A 19,778-nucleotide genomic window follows, 5' to 3' on the forward strand; every position below is an offset into this window, starting at 1 on the left:
AACTTGGGGCAAGTCTTGAAAAGGGGGAGGGTTGGCCGTCAGAGGTTTCTCCTTGCAGCTCCACTCCTACAGTTCCCATGAAGAAGGACTTTGAACATTAACCATGTGACTGCCCTCAAACTGTATGTGGAAGTGGACAGCAGCTTCGGCCAACTGGGGACCATGAGGGTCACTGTGAGTTGAGAAGACCTATTTAAGTTGTAAATAGGAAGTTAGGCAGAGGTTAAATCCGTGTCTTTTAGAGAGGTTGAACGACATTCTTAGATATCTGCTGATCAGCTTGTCACCAATAGTGGGGCAGGCTGATAGGTTCTGCCCCAAATCGCTTCCTAGAGGGCTAAACAGTGACATCTATTGGTTCAATTTGAAATAAGCAAGTTCAAAAGCAGTTGAAACATCTACACTAGTATTTCTCCCCCTTTCAAACCAAGTAATAACAACCATTCCAAAGTTATGACATCAGTAGAATGCTTTATCTCAGGAACAACACACCACTCCAACTTTCAGCATTGAGGATATTGTGTGACGTATTTTTGCAGAGGGTTTATCAAAGACTTTGTAAACCATTTAAAATCAAAATTCGGTAGGAACACTACAAAGGCCTGTGTGTTTTGGGAACCCGTCATTGCTCAAGGTTTCATCCTGGAGCAGGAATGCACAATTTAGGGAATGGATTTGAGGGGCAGTGGTGGGAAATAATGACGTTGCTTTCTGCTTTAGGAAACTTGGAACCAAATCTTCCTGTGTATGAGACGTGTGAGTTACCAAGATTGAATTTTCTTTCCTAAACAGCCCCAAATTTCAAGATAAGCTTGAAAATCTCCTAGTTCTTAACTTTATTTGGTAAAGTTTCTATGGTCCTTTGTACTCAACACTCTAATAACTAATAACTCTATTTCTTTCAGAAAAACTGTAAAGCTCCCTGAATATATAACTGATAGAGAAGCTCTTCTGGGCAATTTGGAATATTAAAAAAATACTCTGGCAAATTAAAAAATATTTTATATGTTTACAACATATTTTAAATATTGATGAAATGTTCTCTATATATGTACAGTGTATGTGTGTGTGTGTGTGTGTGTGTGTGTGTATAGTATACGCTCCATACAATATTTTCTCTTAGTTCAGACTTTTACAAAAATTGCTAAGAAGCAGTAAAATTGATGGAGTTTGGCTTTCAACCTCTTATTCACCCAAGGGAGGGATGAAGTGGCCCAAAGAGGGCAGCATGATGAAGAAAGGAGAGAATTCAGGCTTGGAGAATCCAAACATCCAATAATTGAATACTGACACATTTGGATCATTGAAGAAAAATATTAACATGTTCTCCAGTTATTAATTAGTGAATCAAGCATGACCCTGGGAACTTGCTTTTCATTTTAAAATAGGGGCGTGGTTAAGAGATGGTTCAGATTGGCTTATTCAGGTCTGTTGAGATCTCTGCCGATCTGCTTTGCAGACGCCTGGTGGCTTGAGAACAGCATGGCGCTAAACCACACTGCCCTGCCCCAGGATGAGCGCCTGCCACACTACCTGCGAGATGGGGATCCTTTTGCTTCCAAACTTTCCTGGGAAGCGGATTTGGTGGCTGGCTTTTATCTAACAATAATTGGTAAGCTTCCTTAATTTTTCTGTGCAAAAGCTGCATCTAGAAAATTCATGGGCTGAGATATTGATTTTGCACAAAGATTCTGCATCCACTTATGTGGATATTTTAAGTGGAGATGAGAGAGGGAGGAAGGCAGAAGATGGGGTAGCATTACGAAGTTCAAGGAATGTTTCATAGAAATAACTCTGTTATCTTTATTCTTAGGGATAAATTTTCCCTTAAAAATCTAAAGAACGTTTACAGCAAAATAATTTATCTTGAGACTGTATTTCATTTTGGTTGCTTTGGTAGTAGGTTCCTCTTCTGAATAAGAAAGTTAATGATAACGAGATCTTATTTAAACAGAGTGCCTTTACTTTTTTAAAACATGCTTTTGATGTAAGAGTGTAGCCTCCAAATGGACCTTAGAAATCATCTAGTTCAGCCTCCTTTTTTCACAATTGAGAAAACTCTAGCCTAGTGCCGTAGTGATGATGGACACACTGTGTTTACTTCACCTAAAGGTAAAGTCGCATCACAATAGCATCATGAAGCGATTTTGATGGACACACTGAGTTTAATTCACCTAAAAGTAAAGTCGCATCACATTAGCATCACGAAGTGATTTTGGTGGGAGTTGGAAAAATGTAATAAATGGAAGTCAGTCCAAGGTCAAAAGATTTTTGTGCATAATCCATAACATGGCACATCTGCTTCCAGACTCTGCTATCCAATGCGGTGGCCACATGTGGTTCTGGAGCACTTGAACTGTGACTTTTCCAAAATGAGATGTGCAGTAGTGTAAATATGCACCAGATACTGAAGATTTAGTACTAGAAAAAAATAATGTAAAATAGTTCATTAATAATTTTCAAAAATTGACTACATGTTCAACCCATAACATTTTGGATATATTAGGTTAAATAAATATATTATTAAAATTAATTCAGTAATATATTTGCTCTGTTTAATGTGGCTGCCAGAAAAATTTAAAATACATATGTGGCTCACATTTCTGGTTTACATTATATTTCTATTGGACAGCACTAGTCTAGGCAATTAGAATTCAACTACAATACTCTTCTTAAATTTAAAAATGTTTTTTTAAATTTGGGTAACCAGTGTGCCGGTGGGTTACATCTTTAGGTGTGTCTGCCTTTAATCTTTTCAGATGTTGGGTCAAGCTTTCTCTCTCTCTCTCTTTCTCTCTCCCTCCTTCCCTTCCTTTCTCTCTCTCAACTATTTATTACTGGCTGAGAATTTCATTTAACCTCCTGAAAGTAGCAAAACTCATTAGAAAAGTCTGGGGACCCCTCTATGGTCAGTACTTGAGGCAAATGGAATGGATGAGATGGAATCAGAAATTCTGCTGCAAAGGGATTCCCTGGGTCCTTGGCTTTATTATTAGTCATTATCAAACCGATTTAAATTCTATGTCATAGAAATGGATCCCTATGTCTTTTCAACCACAAATACATACTGAGTGCCTATACCTTACCACCGTTTAAGTTGCTGGGAATATAACAGTGAACAAAACAGACAAACTCTCTGTCTGCGCAGGGACTATCTGGTAGTAAAATCCACATTGCATTTTTATTAAACATAAGTACTTTCCATGATCAGAAAAGAGAGAAAAATAAACATCTATAAGTTGAATTTGTCTCAATCAGTTGCAAGGAATGAATTAAAAAGTAGCATCTTTATCCTGACCGGTTTCTCCAGATGACACAAAATAAGGAGGGATATGAGTCCATCCCCACCCTGGCATGGAGGATGGAGCGGGGAGAGGTTGCCAGGGGGAGTGTGGGGGGAGTCAGGAGGATTTCTCTCTTCCACGTGTGGGATGGAGGGAAATCCACAGGCATATTCAAATGGGCATGCTGAGGGGCATCTAGAAGAGCAGGTCCTCAAGGACTCTCCTAACAAAGCGAGCATCAGGTGACTCAGGGAGCTGGGGACGGAGCCAAGGGCATATCCCAGAACAGTTGTTCAGGATGAGGCCAGGGGCGGCTCGAGGGGTTGGACTCATCTTAGATGCAGCTCTCGGGCTTGGTCCTATGTCTGGTTTTCACCTCCTCTGAGGATAGGTGTGTGGGAATGTGCCCAGATTCCTTTTAAGGAATCAGAGTAGAATGACATTCTTGGTGAGCTTCGTGAAATACTAGATGTCTTAGGGAAAACTGGAAGACGAAAAGATAAATTTGAGTTTGGAACGGCGGAGAAATAAATTCGAGACCCATTTCTACCCTCTACTCTTTACTCTAAATTCTTAGCTTATTAACATTCTATATAGGAGATTTTATTTTTCGTATTCATAGAAAGATTCAGGATTTTGATAATCTAAAATGTCCCCCCTCCCTTTAGTCTCTACCCTCTTAATCTTGTTTTCCTTAACTACCATTAAAAAATAAATTTGCATTCTCTTGACACTCCCTTACATATAAGATTGCCTGTGGGCATAACCCATATGCACCTCAGAGAGAGGTGACTATTTTTGGATAATGCTTTGGGCACTGGGTGGAGCCTTATGAAACAGAGTTAATACAGATAATTTAAGAAAGGATAAGTAAGAAAATCAATATTCTCAAAAGTGATATAGGAGTTAGCCCTGATGGGCTAGTGGTTAAAGTTTGGTGCTTTCACTGCTTCACCTACCCCCCTGGTTCAGTTCCTCGTGATGGAACCAGACCACCCATCTGTAAATTGCCATGCTGAGGCGGTGGCTCACATAGAAGAACCAAAAGGACTTACAACAAGGATATACAACCATGTAGTGGGGCATTAGGGAGAAAAACAAAAAAGAGGAAGATTGGCAGCAGATGTTAGCTCAGGGCAAATCTTTCCCTGCAAAAGAAAAAAAAAACAAAGAGATGTAGAAAGACAAAGGATCTTTAAATGAGCTTTGTGTATAAAAGGCATATGCATCCTTATTGTTTTTAATCTTCTTAGATACAAAGCAGATGGCATTTATTTATATTTCAAGCCACGTTTTCACGTTTTAATTTTCCACTGTGCCTTGCTAGCTGGTTTCCCTTAATGAGACATAAGTTTCATTTTAGTTGGTTTGTTCTACAACTCCATAATCTCTTCTATTTTTTTCCTCTTCTCTCTTAAGAAAGCTAAAAAGGTTTTAACGGGCCATTAGGCAGCACTGACTCCAGGGATCCAGAATTTCCTAAGAGCACAATGCAGTCAGTTCCTGGTGGTTTCATACCATCAGCTGAAACACACATATCTTTCCTTGCCCCCAAAATGAATTGTGGTGGAGAAGTAGAAATTAAAATAGAAAAATCTGGGTTTCTCCTGTTAATACTCTCCTTATTCCTTACTACTAAAGGCAGCTGTACCAGATTCTCATTTATACACAGCTACACTATGAAGCAAGAAATCCTGAGGAAATCTACTCTACATGTTAAGCTATGGAAGTAGGTGTATTCTTTTCTTAAATAAAGTCAGTAGGGATTGGGTCTTTTTGGATTTAAACTGGGTTTGTAAGAACTTTTGAACAGTTTCATTGTAATGCCAAGCTAACTAGTCATTAATAAAAGGATATAAAAAAATGGGAACACTTATACCATTGTTGGTAGGTTGGTGGGTTAAGGGTCACTTTCTCTCCCATTGGTGGGAGGGGGAGAGGCCATATTCTCAATTGTCACCCACTTCCCCTTGATACCTAGTCCAGTAGCAGCTGCAGACATCCAGCATCCATGTGTCCTAAGGAGGCAAAAGTCCTGGGATGTGTCTCCAGGAGATGACCTTTCTTTGCAGAGGGTTATGCCATATCTGGCCTCTGCCTCTCCCGAATGCTGCTGCTCCCTCTGCAGTCCACAGCGATAGTGAAAGCACCTTGCTTGGTTTGGGTCTCTTCATTGTCAGAATTTATCAAGAGCCAAGGGTAACCCTACTTATCAGAGGGAGGGAGTTCTATAAAGCCGATACTCTACAAAAATGGCTGAGGAATACTCCACTCTGGGGGCCAGTACAAGAACTCAGCATCGGGATGCCCACACCCTCCTGACCTTCACTGGGAAGTTAGTGGTTCCTTTTTCTGGGTAAGTTCAGTCTTATGATCCCTGACTCCTATTCCTCTGGAGGCAACCCATCCCTTGCCTGTCACTCACAACTCATGCTTTTTATTTCATCTTCTTAATTTAGATTTTTATTTAGAGTCCTCTCATTACCCTCTAAATCTATGGTGACCATTTTTGAAATTGAGAAGTGTTTCATAGTCCAGTGAACGCTAAATCCTAGTTTTAACAATGGGAATTTATATTTTTCCTTGTAGGGATTCTGTCCACATTTGGAAATGGGTATGTCCTTTATATGTCTTCTAGACGAAAGAAGAAGCTGAGACCTGCGGAAATAATGACTATCAATTTAGCAATCTGTGATCTGGGGATTTCAGGTAACAACCATGCCATTTCTTCTTTGGGGGTTTGAACGGTGCCCCATTCTAAAGTCCTCCCTGGCTCAGAGATATCCTTACCCCATTGCCTTTTGTTCCTCCCTTCGCAAATCATCTTTACAGACTTTGTGGTAAGTCAACGGAGTGTTGTCTGACTAAAGAGGTCATTCATTTCACGTTTATTGAGTCCTTTCTATGTCCTGGGTATGTCAATGCCAAGGATACAATTTAATAACACGTGATATCTTAGACACCTCAAGGTGTAGGGGGCTAAATGATTCAGAAAACAGAAACTTACAGGTAGGCTCCAGATCACTGTTTTAAACTCTGTTACACCTCTCCCATCCTTATGGAAATCTGCTACAATAAATATCAAGGGGGTAAGGTCTTAAAAGGTAAATGATGGCTGAAGACAGTTCAAGAGGTGAGTATAGGAAGATAGAAGAGCTGCCCTGTTAATGACATATTTAAGTGTGATAACATAGTGATATATCTCACTGAGGCTTGGAGATGGGTGGCAAGTATAGGAAGCTTCCAGTTCAGTGGGTCTCAAACTTGGCTGCACAAAACAGTCACTTGAAGAACTTAAAAAAATACTCATGGCTGGGTTTCATACCCAGAAATTTTGATTTAATTAGTTGAGAATGTTACCTGGGCATCAGTTAGTAAAAGTCAGCTAGTTAAAATTAGAATTTCCAGGTGAATTTAATGTGAACCCCAAATTAAGAACTACTGTTTTATTTCTTGCTTTTTTGGTCTCTCTGAAAACCCAGCAAGGAGGAGTTGAAATAAAATTTCTCTTTAACTGTAATTCATTTTTACAAATATGAATGATTTGGGGTAAGTCATGTCCTTTTGTTTTTGTCTATAAAATGCGAGGGTAGCCTACATACACCCAAATGTGTCTTTGGATCCCAACATTCCGCTCTTTAGCATACACTCTTAAGTTACTAGAGTTGGAGAAATCGAGTTTGAATGGAACAAACTCATCAGCTCCTCTTTCCACTGGAAAACTTTTAGCAGTTTCCCATCAAAAGGATTCCTTTAAAAATGTTTTCTGATATTTGTTTCCCTCTTCATAAGTGGACTTTTCTGCCACTGCCAGTCTCTAAAAACAAGGCTTAATAATAAGCCTCTATCTATTCAGTCCCTACTTATCACCAGCAGTCCACGTGCTGCCTTCTTATTGAGAGTTTGGATGGTCTTGGTTATTTAGAAAGGGTTTACTCAGTATACACAGGCTTAAATGTCATGAGTTCTTATGGGAAACACATGCACATTAAGAGGAGCATATCCTGTCAGGCCACTTTCTGTGAAAATAGTCAAGATGAACTCAAGGAATTCGTGAGCCTGCAAAATGGCTGCCACTTTGGCTGTTGCCACACGATGGCGGTGTCGCAACAGGAATGATAGCTTTCATGGTCAGCTTTCCCTGCTGACTCCTAATGGTTCTCTCCCTGTTACTGAACGTAAATGCTTGAATGAAACCTGCCATTTCAGCCACCAGCTTCCCCGATGAGTAATACCAGATTGATGCTTAAGGCTGAATTAGACTACGCTTGAATAAAAGTCTTTAATTGGTCTGATACATTGAAAATGCTTTCAACCAAGCAAGCCTGCACTACAGTTGCACATATCACCCCATTTCTCTGCATATATCTTTAGAGTAATTCACCAAGAAAGCATTTTCCTCTATGTGATAGCTCTCTCTGATGAACCTAGATCATTTTTTTCAACTTCTGAGTATCTCTAATACACTTTTCCCTTCCAATAATCCTTACTTTCTTTTAAAGATTGGCACCTGAGCTAACACCTGTTGCCAATCTTCTTTTTTTTCTACTTTTTCTCCCCCAATTCCCCTAGTACATAGCTGTACATTTTAGTTGTGGGTCTTTCTAGTTGTGGGATGCCACCTTAGCATGGCCTGATGAGCGGTGCCATGTCTGAGCCCAGGATCCGAACCAGTGAAACCCTGGGCCGCAGAAGCGGAGCGTGTAAGCTTAACCACTGGGCCACGGGGCTGGTCCCCCTTAAAAATTTTTATGTCTGTATTATTTTTTTCTTGGTCAACTATATTCTATTATAAGCACCTTGCAGACGCACATTCTAGAGACCAGGTGTTTCACCTACACAACGAATATTTGCTGTTTAAATATCAATGGCTTTCAATTGGCTATATGTAGTGGAATCACCTGCAGAGCTAAGAAAAGTGGATATTGATACCCAGGCTTACTCTAGATAAATTAAATCAGACTCCCTGGGGGTCGGAGTCCTGACACCGATATTTAAAGTAAATCAAAACAAAGCAAAGCAAAGCAAAACAGAACAGAACAACTCCTCGTGATTTTAACGTGCAGCTGGGTTCAGGAGCATTCCATGAAGTGGAGGAGAGAGACACATTCTAGGTTCAACAAATCACCACTCCAGAAGGAAGCTTAAAATAGCTTTTGCTGGTGGGTCCCAGGCACAACAGACACTCATTTCACTCCATCTAAGTCACTTCCTCTTGTCTTTTGCTGTCTTTAGCCCCGACCCAGCAGACACTTTGCTCAAGTTTGAGTTTCCTGTCTCCTCTGCCTAGAACTTTTTCCCTCTAGACATTGCCTGGGTCTCTACCACTGATGTAGACATCTGCCTAAATGTCACCTTCTCAGAGAGGTCTTCCCTGATCCCCTTGTTACCAGCACATTGGGTTCTTATTGTCCCCCAGGATAGAAATCAAGAGAGATAACAAACGGGAGTAGAAAAGTAAAAGTTTTTAGCTTGTGCACATGGGAAGCACAAGGAAGCCAGTGCGGAAAGGAAGGGGCAGGTGACTGGCTCCTTAGGGATCTGATTGTGGGGCTTTTGTTAGGCAAAGGCTGGGGAGGAGCGCCTTGTCACGGCATGTAGAGGTGGGGTTTTCCTTGCGCCTGTGCTGTTGTTCAACATACCACTTCATGTGACACATGTATCATTAGCATGCTAACTCTCCACCCTGGGTGTGATTTTTACTATGCTAATGGAGCTAGGGTCACCTTCAGCGGACTAGTCACTGTGTAAGGTGCTAGGTCACGTGTGTGAGCCCAGGAAAGTCCCGAGGCTGTGGAACGTGGATCTTGGTGGCCTGTAGCTAATCTCCTAGCCTGCTGACTGGTTAGGGCCAATGTCGATAGGCCTGGGGCCTTGCAGATGGCCTTGTCTCATTAGGCTGGCTCCTGTCTTACTCTGACGTACAATAACAATTTCTGTCTATCTCTTTCCCCTACTATATTTTTCTTCACAACACTAATCACTACCTACCATGCCATCATATCTTATCTCATATTACAAATTATGCATTCCTTTTGTCTGCTCTCTCTATGACAAAATGAACTTGCCTGGCTTGATCTCCACTTAGTCTTCCAGCACCTCGCTGTGCTTGTTACATAACAGGCACCGAATAAGTATTTGTTGAATAAAAAACTAATTCTTCTACACTCAATTTCCTCACTGGCAATGGGGTCAGACTCACTAGGATCAGGAAGCTGGAATGTGAGGGTGCACAGTCTAGTAAGTTGGAGCACGGCACTAGCTGTCTAGACAAGTAGAGGAAACTTGTGCTTAGCTTACAGAAGGCATACAAGAAGCGTGCGTTAACTGCCTAACCAACAGGAAGTTGTGTGTACCTTTGTATGCCAAGGAAGGGGCACAGCTGGGAGGGGCGGGGCCGGGCTGGCCCCTGCAGGCTGTGAATATCAGTCACTTGGTTTTCCTAATGCGTTAAGTTTAGAGAAAGTTCCTTCGCTAGATCAGATAGAGACTTTGAAGAGCTTGCCATTACTCTCCCTTCAGGGCAGGTGAAGATTGAATACGATGGCTGAATGGGGAGGGTGCAGGTTGTGAAGTAAAGTAGAAGAATGCTTTCTAGAAAGTGAAAACAAAAGCAAAAACACATGGAGGCTGAAGGAATAAATAGTTTAAATCTCAGAAACCTGGGTCTGGTTGTAAACAAATTGAACCTAATGTTTACGAAAATAGCCATCTCTCTGGTTTGAACAGGCTATAACTCAACTGTGAGTTGAGGGAAGTGGGTAAATTTCAACCAGATGGAACGTCCCTTGATAAACTGCTTGGTGCTCCAGTTGTAGGCAAACCCTTCACGATCATCTCTTGCTTCTGTCACCGCTGGGTGTTTGGCTGGATTGGCTGCCGCTGGTATGGATGGGCTGGATTTTTCTTTGGTTGTGGAAGTCTTATCACTATGACTGCTGTCAGCCTGGATCGATACCTGAAAATCTGCTATTTATCCTATGGTAAGTTGGAAGGTTTCTCATTCTCTGATAGTTACAGCTAGGTGATTTGTCAGCACTGTACGCATTCTACCCATAGGTAACAAAGATTACTAATGACCTCAGGGACCAAGAGTATTTCTGTTTATAGCCTATCTTGTTCTAACCTATGTTTAAAGACTTAATACTGCTTTTATAGGAAAGTCTGGTGTTTGGCCACAATGCTTTTGAAAGTATGGTTTCCTTGTATAAATTGTGTAAGCTTCTCCCATGTTTTGCCATGTAAACAGAAGAAATAAAATGCATTGATAGGATGTTATGTCCAAGGTGTTTAGCTGGTTCCCCACATAGTAAGCGTCATTGTATGAAAAGATGTTTCTGATTCTCCTTTAGCAGTAAGGCTCCCCATGATTTCCTAGAGGAGGAATTCCAAAAGGTCCACCTCCAAGTTTGAGAGCTGGGCAGCTGTGCCTGCAGGAAAGGACACACCTACAGAAATACCTACCACTAGACATTCTTGTTATGGTATTGGCAGGTAGAAAGATGAGTGACGAAGGGAATGGGTGAGGGGTGAGCCAGCAATAAACAAGTTTTCAGAAGCTAACGTTTTCTCTTTGAATGATTAGAACATTCTAAATGTTAAAAATAAATTTGTAGTACGTTGGCTTCTTGGGGTTCTGGGAATTTATTGAACCAGAAAGAGAAGCATTTGGGCCCTTAAATTTAATATTGACAAACTACTGCGACCAGGGAGTCATATTGCTCCGTCTGGATAAAGCTGCTTTGTTCATCAATCTGTCGATTAGAGTGGTTACGACCATGGGGACAGAGCATGGCCTGGAGCCTGAGGTGGAAGAGATCAAGGCAATTGACACACTCAATGTGGTGGAATTTTCCTTTATATTTTGAAAGTTTACAGTCCCAAACTCCAAGGAAACCAAACATAGGGAGGGTAAGGTCATGGACCACTGTCTTCAAGATCCAGCACTCACTTTTTTTTTTTTTTAATTTGCATCTTTTTTCTAAACAGTTTAAAATTTCCAATAGAAATAGCTTGAATCAAAATTTCCAATACGTAAAAAATATACAATTATAAATATTCTGGATGACTTCAGAGTCAAATTCTTTCTATCAACTTATTTTTGGTCATACCAGATAGATTTTAAATACTCCTATGGATTTTTTGGATGAGAAGACAAAAAGTTCCACTTTCTGGGAATATTTGAGGAATCCTAAACCTTGATGTTTCTGCTTTTTAAATATTTTCTTGAATTCAGCCTTTGTGTCAATTAAAGAGATGAAACTGCCCACCCCTAGAATCATTGCAGAGTATAACTCCACATGGGAACTGTATATATTTTCCAGTCTCTTCTAAGGCTGATTCTCAATAGTATGGTTTCATCATTTGATTTGAAGCACTATTAAACCCTCCACAGGGTTTAGAATGTTGTAATTAGCAGGTCACTTGGGGACGTGTAGACCTTTCTCCCATGTAACGTGATAAACTATTTTAAGGCATCCCTGCCAGACAGCCACTTGGCCTCTTCTTGAATAATTCCAGTGACCAGTGACGGGGAGATTACTACTGCACAAGGCAGCCCATTCTCTGATTGGTCTGCTCTCATTGTTACAATGTTATTCCTTATATTGAGACAAAACTGCCTCCCAGTAACCTCCACCCATTGGTCCTAGTTCTGACTTCTGGAGCAACACAGAACCAATCTACTAATCTACTCCCTCCTGTACTTGACAGCCTTTCACCATACTCGAATGTAAGTATAAAACACCTCACCAAGTAACCCTAACTATAAATGCTTATACGTATGCCTATGCACATTCCCGTAAATATATGTGATTATCCATGCCAATGTTTTATCCGTTATGATGGATAACCAAGAGCTGATGTATATTGTAGCAACACGATTGTTACCCCTATCTGGTTGGGCTCGAGAAATTTGCATTTTAAGATACAAAAGGCCACGTATTTGAAAAAATAGAGACAGTAGAAACAATCCATCGTATTTCTTATTAATGCTAAGTGAGACAAACACAGGAGTAAAAATTCATGTTAATGTAGTTTTTCATAGTTTGCAGGACAAGCCTTGCATTATTTCCTTTAATACTTATCAAAATCTGTAAGCAATATATTCTTATTTCCTCCATTTTACTGCTGAAAACACCGGCGTCTAGAAAGGTTACACGAAGAGGGTCAAATATTAGAAATGAGAAGAAGTAGGCCCTACTGCTTCCCAAGCCTCACCTGGCACTAAGCAGAGTCTATCTTGAAGAAATCATCTGACTTTTATTGACTATGTTTTGCTATTTCTTCTCTGCTACCACAAAACCCAGGTAGTCAGGAATCACTTCTCCGGCCCTTTTGGTTCGAGGTGATAAGTGGGGTGTGAAAGTAATTTGCCGTGTAGGCTGCAGCATTAGATCAGTCTGACCTGTCTTCCGTGGTTGTGCTGAACTTTAGAAAATGATATTAGTGCTTTTCAGCTTTTCTTAGATGACTGCACTATTTCTTCCTCTTGGAATTCTCTTTTGGTTAATGGAAACTAGTGCTGAAAAACAAAGCTCTTTTTCTGTTTTCCTAAAAGTGTTTTCACAAAATTACTTTGGCAGAACATGATATAATCTACCTAGATTCTCTACCTCTCCCGCTATGGCTGTGTGAGTGTGAGTATTGTGTTAATAATGGTTGAAGATTCAAAATCTGCTCTCACCAAGCAGAGTCAACTACTTTAACAACACACCACACAGTTGTAATCACGGCCCACCAACCCCCGCTCAACAAGTGCTTAGGAAGACACATGAGATGAGAGACACAAGAGCTTTTAGGAGGAAGGGTATTCTAAAGACACTAGCAATGTCTTATCATTTCTCACCTTCCCCAAAGATTCCATCTTGGATGATCCACTGATACACGCATTTTTGGGCTTGGACCTTATAGTCTACCAGTTGGCCTCTTGCCATTGGATAGGATCTCAAAGATCATTCGGGATGCTTCCATAAGATCCTCCATTGTCTTCAGCATCCTCTCATCTTTTTACTTCCCCTTTTCCCCAGCTTTAGTCACTTCTCCCTCCCAAGGCTCCCAGATGCTTAGAGAAACCGTCCCTGTGAAATCACCTGCAATTTTATTCTTGGAAAAAGGCCCAAGCTCTGGAACTTTTCTCCCTGCACTCCACTCTCCCTCAGGCATCAGTTATCTGACCACTTCTCCCAGAATCCAATGGAATAACTCTTTGGATGTGAAATTTGACATATCAAGGGGAGGTATTTGGGTGGAGGGCAGATTGCTTCCTGGTAATGCTTCTCTTCCGCCTCCAGGGGTTTGGCTGAAAAGAAAGCACGCCTACATCTGCCTGGCAGTCATCTGGGCCTATGCTTCCTTCTGGACCACCATGCCCTTGGTAGGTCTGGGGGACTACGTGCCTGAGCCCTTCGGAACCTCGTGCACCCTGGACTGGTGGCTGGCCCAGGCTTCGGTAGGGGGCCAGATTTTCATCCTGAACATCCTCTTCTTCTGCCTCTTGCTCCCAACGGCTGTGATCGTGTTCTCCTACGTCAAAATCATTGCCAAGGTTAAGTCCTCCTCCAAAGAGGTGGCTCATTTCGACAGTCGGATCCATGGCAGCCACGTGCTGGAAGTGAAACTGACCAAGGTAACTGCAGGAATAGTTTACAGAGGTGTTTTCTGATCAATTAAAACTTCACAGGGGGCCAGCCTGGTGGCACAGTGGTTAAGTTTGCACATTCCGCTTTGGTGGCCCAGGGTTCGCTGGTTTGGATTCCGGGTGCAGACCTATGCGCTGCTTGTCAAGCCATGCTCCGGCAGGCATCCCACATATAAAGTAGCGGAAGATGGGTGTGGATGTGAGCTCAGGGCAAGTCTTCCTCAGCAAAAAGAGGAGGATTGGCAGCAGATGTTAGCTCAGGGTTAATCTCCCTCAAAAAAAAAAAAAAACAAAACAAACTTCATAGGTCATAGAGGATAGGAAATGTTGGAGGTTGGGAGAATTTAGAATCTCCACTATTTATGTATTTCTGGACTTTGTTATTATTTATCTAAGCCTTTGTAATATCTCTTTCCTCTCTCTCTGTCTCTCTCATTTATACACACACACACACTTCTAATATCTACCAAATTTGTACAATGGATCTACTGGGAGCTTACTCTTTCTATTGAACAGAATATTATTGCTTCTTAAAAATTATTTCGGTAATAAGAATAATCACTTTTATGAATCAAATGCCTCATAGAATTTACCGTTTTGTATAGACTTTGGAGGGTGAAATTAGGGACATTCTGCCACCTTGCATTATTTACAGAGTAAGAGCTTACCATGTCTGCCTTCCTATGGGAAATTTATCTTAATACAAGAGCCATTTCTGCGGGGTTTAGTGCCTTGGTAAATGCTAGTTTCAGGGTTGGCAGCTCTTTAGATATTGTTGTGTAAGGAAAAGAGCAGACAATTTGAAAGCAGACTAGGATTTTAATTCCATCACCGACACTGGCCAGGTTTGTAACCCAGAGCAAGATACTAAACTTTGAATCTCTATTTCCTCCACTATGTAAAAGAAATAGTAACATCTATCTCATTGGGTCACGGTGGAGATTCAATGAGATAAAGCATGGTATCCTGTCATCTGGTGCATAGAAGGTGTTGAAGAAGCCATAGTTCCTCCTTTCTTTTACACCTTTTAGGAATTCTGGTAAAGCTTAAGCCAGTGATCCTCACAGTTTCATCATGTCTCACCCTTATATCGAAAACATATTTTCAGCACCTACGCTCAACATAAATGGCATGTGGGTAATATCATCAAACTGTGTATTTAATATTAACAACCCTAATTTCTATCTTATATTTTAAAGATGAAAATAAATGCAGATTGAAGTCCTAATCATCCCTCTGGTACCCCAATCAATCATGTGTATTGATATCCCACCCTCAAGTGTCCTCACAGACGACTCTGGAGACCACTGGTCTCAGGGACCTATAGTAACATAGTTCCCTCCAGACCAGAGGTGGCTTCCTAATAAGCCAGGGCCTTGGTCCTGTAGTATTGGGCCCAGTAATATTCCTTTCTCCAAACTGCAGATCTCTTGAGGTTTGCAAAGATCTCTTGGTTGCACAGTATGAGCTTGAGATTCCTGATGGTTCTGGTTGACATTTACTCCCTCAACCCCTCATGCTGAGTAAGAGGAAGGTTGAAGGATGTTTTCATCACTCTACATCTATGCTAATAACCTGATAATAGAACAGTTCTCCCTGGACAGAAATGCAGAATTAGGAATCATGATCTACTTCTATCTTATAATTGGCTGTAAAGTAGGAAAAATATTTCCACGAGATGTAGGATCAGGAATTAAGTTCTTCATTTCCAGGTCTCGCTTTAGGTCCTATCTGTGATTTTTTAAAAAGAAATTTAATTCAAATAAACCAATTCAAGTTAATTTTGAATACCTTTAATTCAAATCATGTTCTGTACCAGGTATTGTTGTAGGAACTGGGCAAATGCAACAGCGATAAGAATGTTCCTTTTCAATAGTTTGTGGAAGTATACCCACAATGTATACCCACGGGGAAACAATGTGATGTCCATCACACTGGTGTGTGGATTTCAGTTTACCTTGCAGCCCTGTAGTTTGGCATTCTGTAAAGCTGCTGATACGTCATATGACTTCCTCTCTCTTCTTGCCATCCTCCAATGTTATTGACCTTAAGACATTTTGATGAACTTGCCCAGTGAATCTGGATCCTCATACCCATGGGCCCTTCTCCAATTTCTCCTAGTCACTCATCTCAACTCAACCCACTGACAGCTAGCTTTTAGGAATACCCCAGCAACTTGTTCTTTGTGTATTCTTGAGGGCAGGCAGCCTGTTTAGTGAGTGCTTCTGAAGCTCGTTATGCAAACAAGGTGAAGCTCAGTATACACCATTTACTTTGGTTTGTTATGATTCTCTTTGACCTAGACTGTGTAGATCAAATAGTTAGGCTCACCCAGGCCAGATTAACCAAAGATATGTTAAATGAAAAGTCTAGGCACATATATGCATGATTTTATTCTATATATATCTTCTTCTAACATATACTAAATGGCATTACATTACATATAATGTCTATCTTATATATTATATGTCTATATTTCATTCATCTATGTAAAACCTATATTAAAATAACTTAAATGTACGGTTTCTAATTATTAGCATTTGTACAAAAAATGTTAGTCAACATTCAACCCATACTGAAAGATAAACACAACTTTCTATTGTGGTGTCTTCTGTACTAAATTTAAGCCATTTTCAATTACTACTTAAGTTTTGTCATGAGTAAAATAAGTAGAAACAGCCTCACGCTGGGCCTTTTCCTAATCTTAGAAACCTTTTCCCCATTCAAGTACCTCTCAGGATTGTCGATTTACTTGTTCACTTGGCACTTCTGATCTTCAGAGCAGCCTGGTCTTCAAGCTTATTACTTAAAGTCCACCTCCCCGGATTCTGGGATCAAAATCAAAATCATCTACTTTGTGCTCTAATTATTTCCAGCTGGGTTGTTATCTGGACCTAGATTTTGCCAGTCTATTCTCATCAACTTAAAAATTGACATTTCATCTATAAACCTTTCTCTACTTTGTCACTTCCATCCAATTAAATAGGAAAAAAACAAGGTTTTGTTAGACTTTTGTAGTAGGCTGAAATTTCATAGACTATAAACAGAGGCATGCAGAAAAAAACAAAACAAAGACACACCCCAAACAAAAAATGCCTCTCTTTATATTTCTATGACTTAGTATAATCTCATTTTTATTCCTGCATTTGACCTTGTAAAACAAACGGTATTATATAATCAGGATAAATTCAGTTGAATCAGGGTTTTCCTCCTCTTCCCAGGGCTTTGGATAATTTCCAGGGAGGTCTTTATAATTCCATGGTGTCAATGGGTGGGAGCTCCTGGTCTGGTTGTTGTCATTTATTGACCCTGGTATTGCTGAGATGTTTAAGGTTCCCTCTGGTAGGAGTAATCTATTGTCATGACACTTTACATCCTTTTTCTTCCAACTGTAGGCCTTCTTTAGGCTCATCAGAATCCCAGCTTCTCCTCCCCATCCTTTGACTGCACCTCATCAGGGGGATACTGTGAGCTTGGCTAGGACCCTGGGAAGTAAGGCACAAGTTCTCTGCTCACAAGTCACCAAATGTATTGAGGGTTCTGTTGCTCCTCAACCCCATCCCTGCCGCCTTGTGCTCAGCTCAGTGGAGCAGTTTCAGGACAGCTTCTCAAGGTCACTTACCAGCTCCTCTGATGTCCTCCCTGTCTTTGGGCTGTAGAACCTTTACCAACTCTCAGGTGGGAAAACTGGCTCCTATATCCACAAGCATCCCTCTAAATTGTTCATGTGGTAAGCTTAATGCCCGAGTCCTTCAGGTCTCTGGCTTTGGATACTCAAAATCATTTTCTTCACAGTCAAAACCCTTTTCTCTCCTTTAAGTTTCAAGTTTTTGTTTTGAAAGGCAGAAGCTGAGAAATGAATGTTTTACTTCCTTGAGTATTTCTGCTCTGTAGAAACCTTCACATAATGCAGGGAAAAGTCTTGCCTCTGCTTTAATGAGGGGGGTGGTGGAGTGACAGGAAGGAAGTACCATAAGCGTAGATTAAATCTTCCAAATTTTTCTATGCTTTGCTTATTGGGACTTCATGTTTATTCATTTAACACATGTGGATCACCTGCAATGTTCCAGGCCTATAGTTAATATCCAGATCCTTTGGGAACCTAGATTTCTCTTAATTTCCCTTGTTTCTACCAGAAAGCTTTCCTGATCCCCTGGGCTGGATTTAAGTCCCTCTATGATGGACCATGAGGGCACTTGGCCCATTTATTTCCTGAATCTCATGTTTGTCACTCTTTTTTGCTGGGTGTGGGCTACGCTGCACATCCTGCGGGCTATTGCGTCCCACTGCCGGGCGCCTGCTGGATGTTTAATTAAGATTGCTGGAATGGACACATAACTGAATAAACTAAGTTGATCTAATTACCTTAATGAGTGTTAAGTGGTCCCTTGACCCCTGGCTTGAGTGCCTCTGTTCCTTTCATACCTGAGGAGGCATTTTGCTTTGCTTTGTTCTTTCACGCTGATTGTGAAGTCTTTTTAAAACTCATACACATAACTTCCTGCTTCCCTCAGAGGCCTCCTCTCCTTTGTTGCTCATCAAATGTTATTTATCATTGAGGGTTCAGATTCAGAGAAACCCCGGAGGGACTCTAAGGGCAGTCTGTGGGTTTCTAATTATTAGCATTTGTACAAAAAATGTTAGTCAATATTCAACCCATACTGAAAGATAAACACAACTTTCTATTGTGGTGTCTTCTGTACTAAATTTAAGCCATTTTCAATTACTACTTAAGTTTTGTCATGATGTGTAAGTTGCCTTCTAAAACTCTGAGGTTCTATGAAAATTGCTGGATTGGTTGGATTGTTTAAAGGTCTATGGCAATAGCTCTTTTTACTAAAACCCCCTGGCCTCTAAGCCTGAGTATTTGTTCCCCTCGGATCACCGTATTCCTCGCTCCAGGGACTTAGTGTATCTACAATGAACAGTGAAATCTCCTTTACTTTGTTGAACCAGATACTTAGTAATTATTTCTTTTTCTTCGAGCCAGCCACTGCCTGGCAAGGGATATTGCGTTCAGTTTTAGACCAAAATCCCAAAACACAGATGCACAGAGTGACATGACCTAATTTACTTCCTCTCCTTTCTATCATAGAATTGCTTGTTTATAGAGTAGTGGTATTTTAGGATTTGAGAAAATTGCAACTGAGAAGTGCAGAATTCTTCTCCTTTTTTAAAAGTACGAATTAATATTTTCTATTTGGATCACAACCAGGCTAACATATGGCAGACACATCAAAGGTCTCAGAATTTTTCTTCTTTTTAAGGGTATGGAGAAGTGCGTGGGACAGTTGGCCTTAGTTGTCATTCTGTCAATAAAATAGAAGAAAGGAAGAAACTCAAGCTAGACACACTTATACTTGTCGAATTACTTAATTTCTTAAAAGGTGGTGTGAAAGCTAAGTATCACCACCCTTATTTTTATATATATGACAAAATGGAGGGTCAAAGAAGGTAGGTCATGGCTGTCAAGTTCCCACTCTCCTCCTTGCCATTGGTAGTATGGCTCAATCACCAGTTGCCAACATGTGGAGGGTAGTGGTCTCATAACTGGCATTTATTGTTGTATTATCATCTTTTGATATCATTTTACCACTGGGTAGGAGCAAATCCATATACTTGCTATCTAGACCCAGGATGGAAAAACCAAATCTTATCGTTCCTGTGCTCCTGTCAATTGTACACTCTCCTGAAGCAGACCGGGACCCTCCCTCTTCCCATTCTCTCAGTGCACAGATGTGGTGATCTCTCTTCTTGTGACCTTATTTCATCCCAGCCACTGAAATATGTCTGCTATCAGTAGTCTAGCTGATTTTGTAATATGATTCAAAATTGTTATTGGTGGTGAATTTATT

The 19,778-nt window shown here is 40.7% G+C and overlaps 1 protein-coding gene across 1 annotated transcript in view; it reads left to right on the forward strand.

The window, feature by feature from the left end:
• Nucleotides 1-1,482: 1,482 nt before the first annotated feature.
• The window catches only part of OPN5 (opsin 5), a 28,192-nt gene continuing 9,896 nt past the window's right edge, over nt 1,483-19,778 (forward strand). The window contains exons 1-4 of the mRNA XM_008523631.1: nt 1,483-1,612; nt 5,874-5,993; nt 10,097-10,267; nt 13,577-13,911. Coding sequence (XP_008521853.1) covers nt 1,483-1,612; nt 5,874-5,993; nt 10,097-10,267; nt 13,577-13,911 — 756 coding nt within the window. The remainder of the gene's footprint in view (nt 1,613-5,873; nt 5,994-10,096; nt 10,268-13,576; nt 13,912-19,778) is intronic.

The sequence above is a fragment of the Equus przewalskii genome, chromosome 19 (assembly GCF_037783145.1).
Source record: "Equus przewalskii isolate Varuska chromosome 19, EquPr2, whole genome shotgun sequence".
In the NCBI taxonomy this organism is placed as follows: domain Eukaryota; kingdom Metazoa; phylum Chordata; class Mammalia; order Perissodactyla; family Equidae; genus Equus; species Equus przewalskii.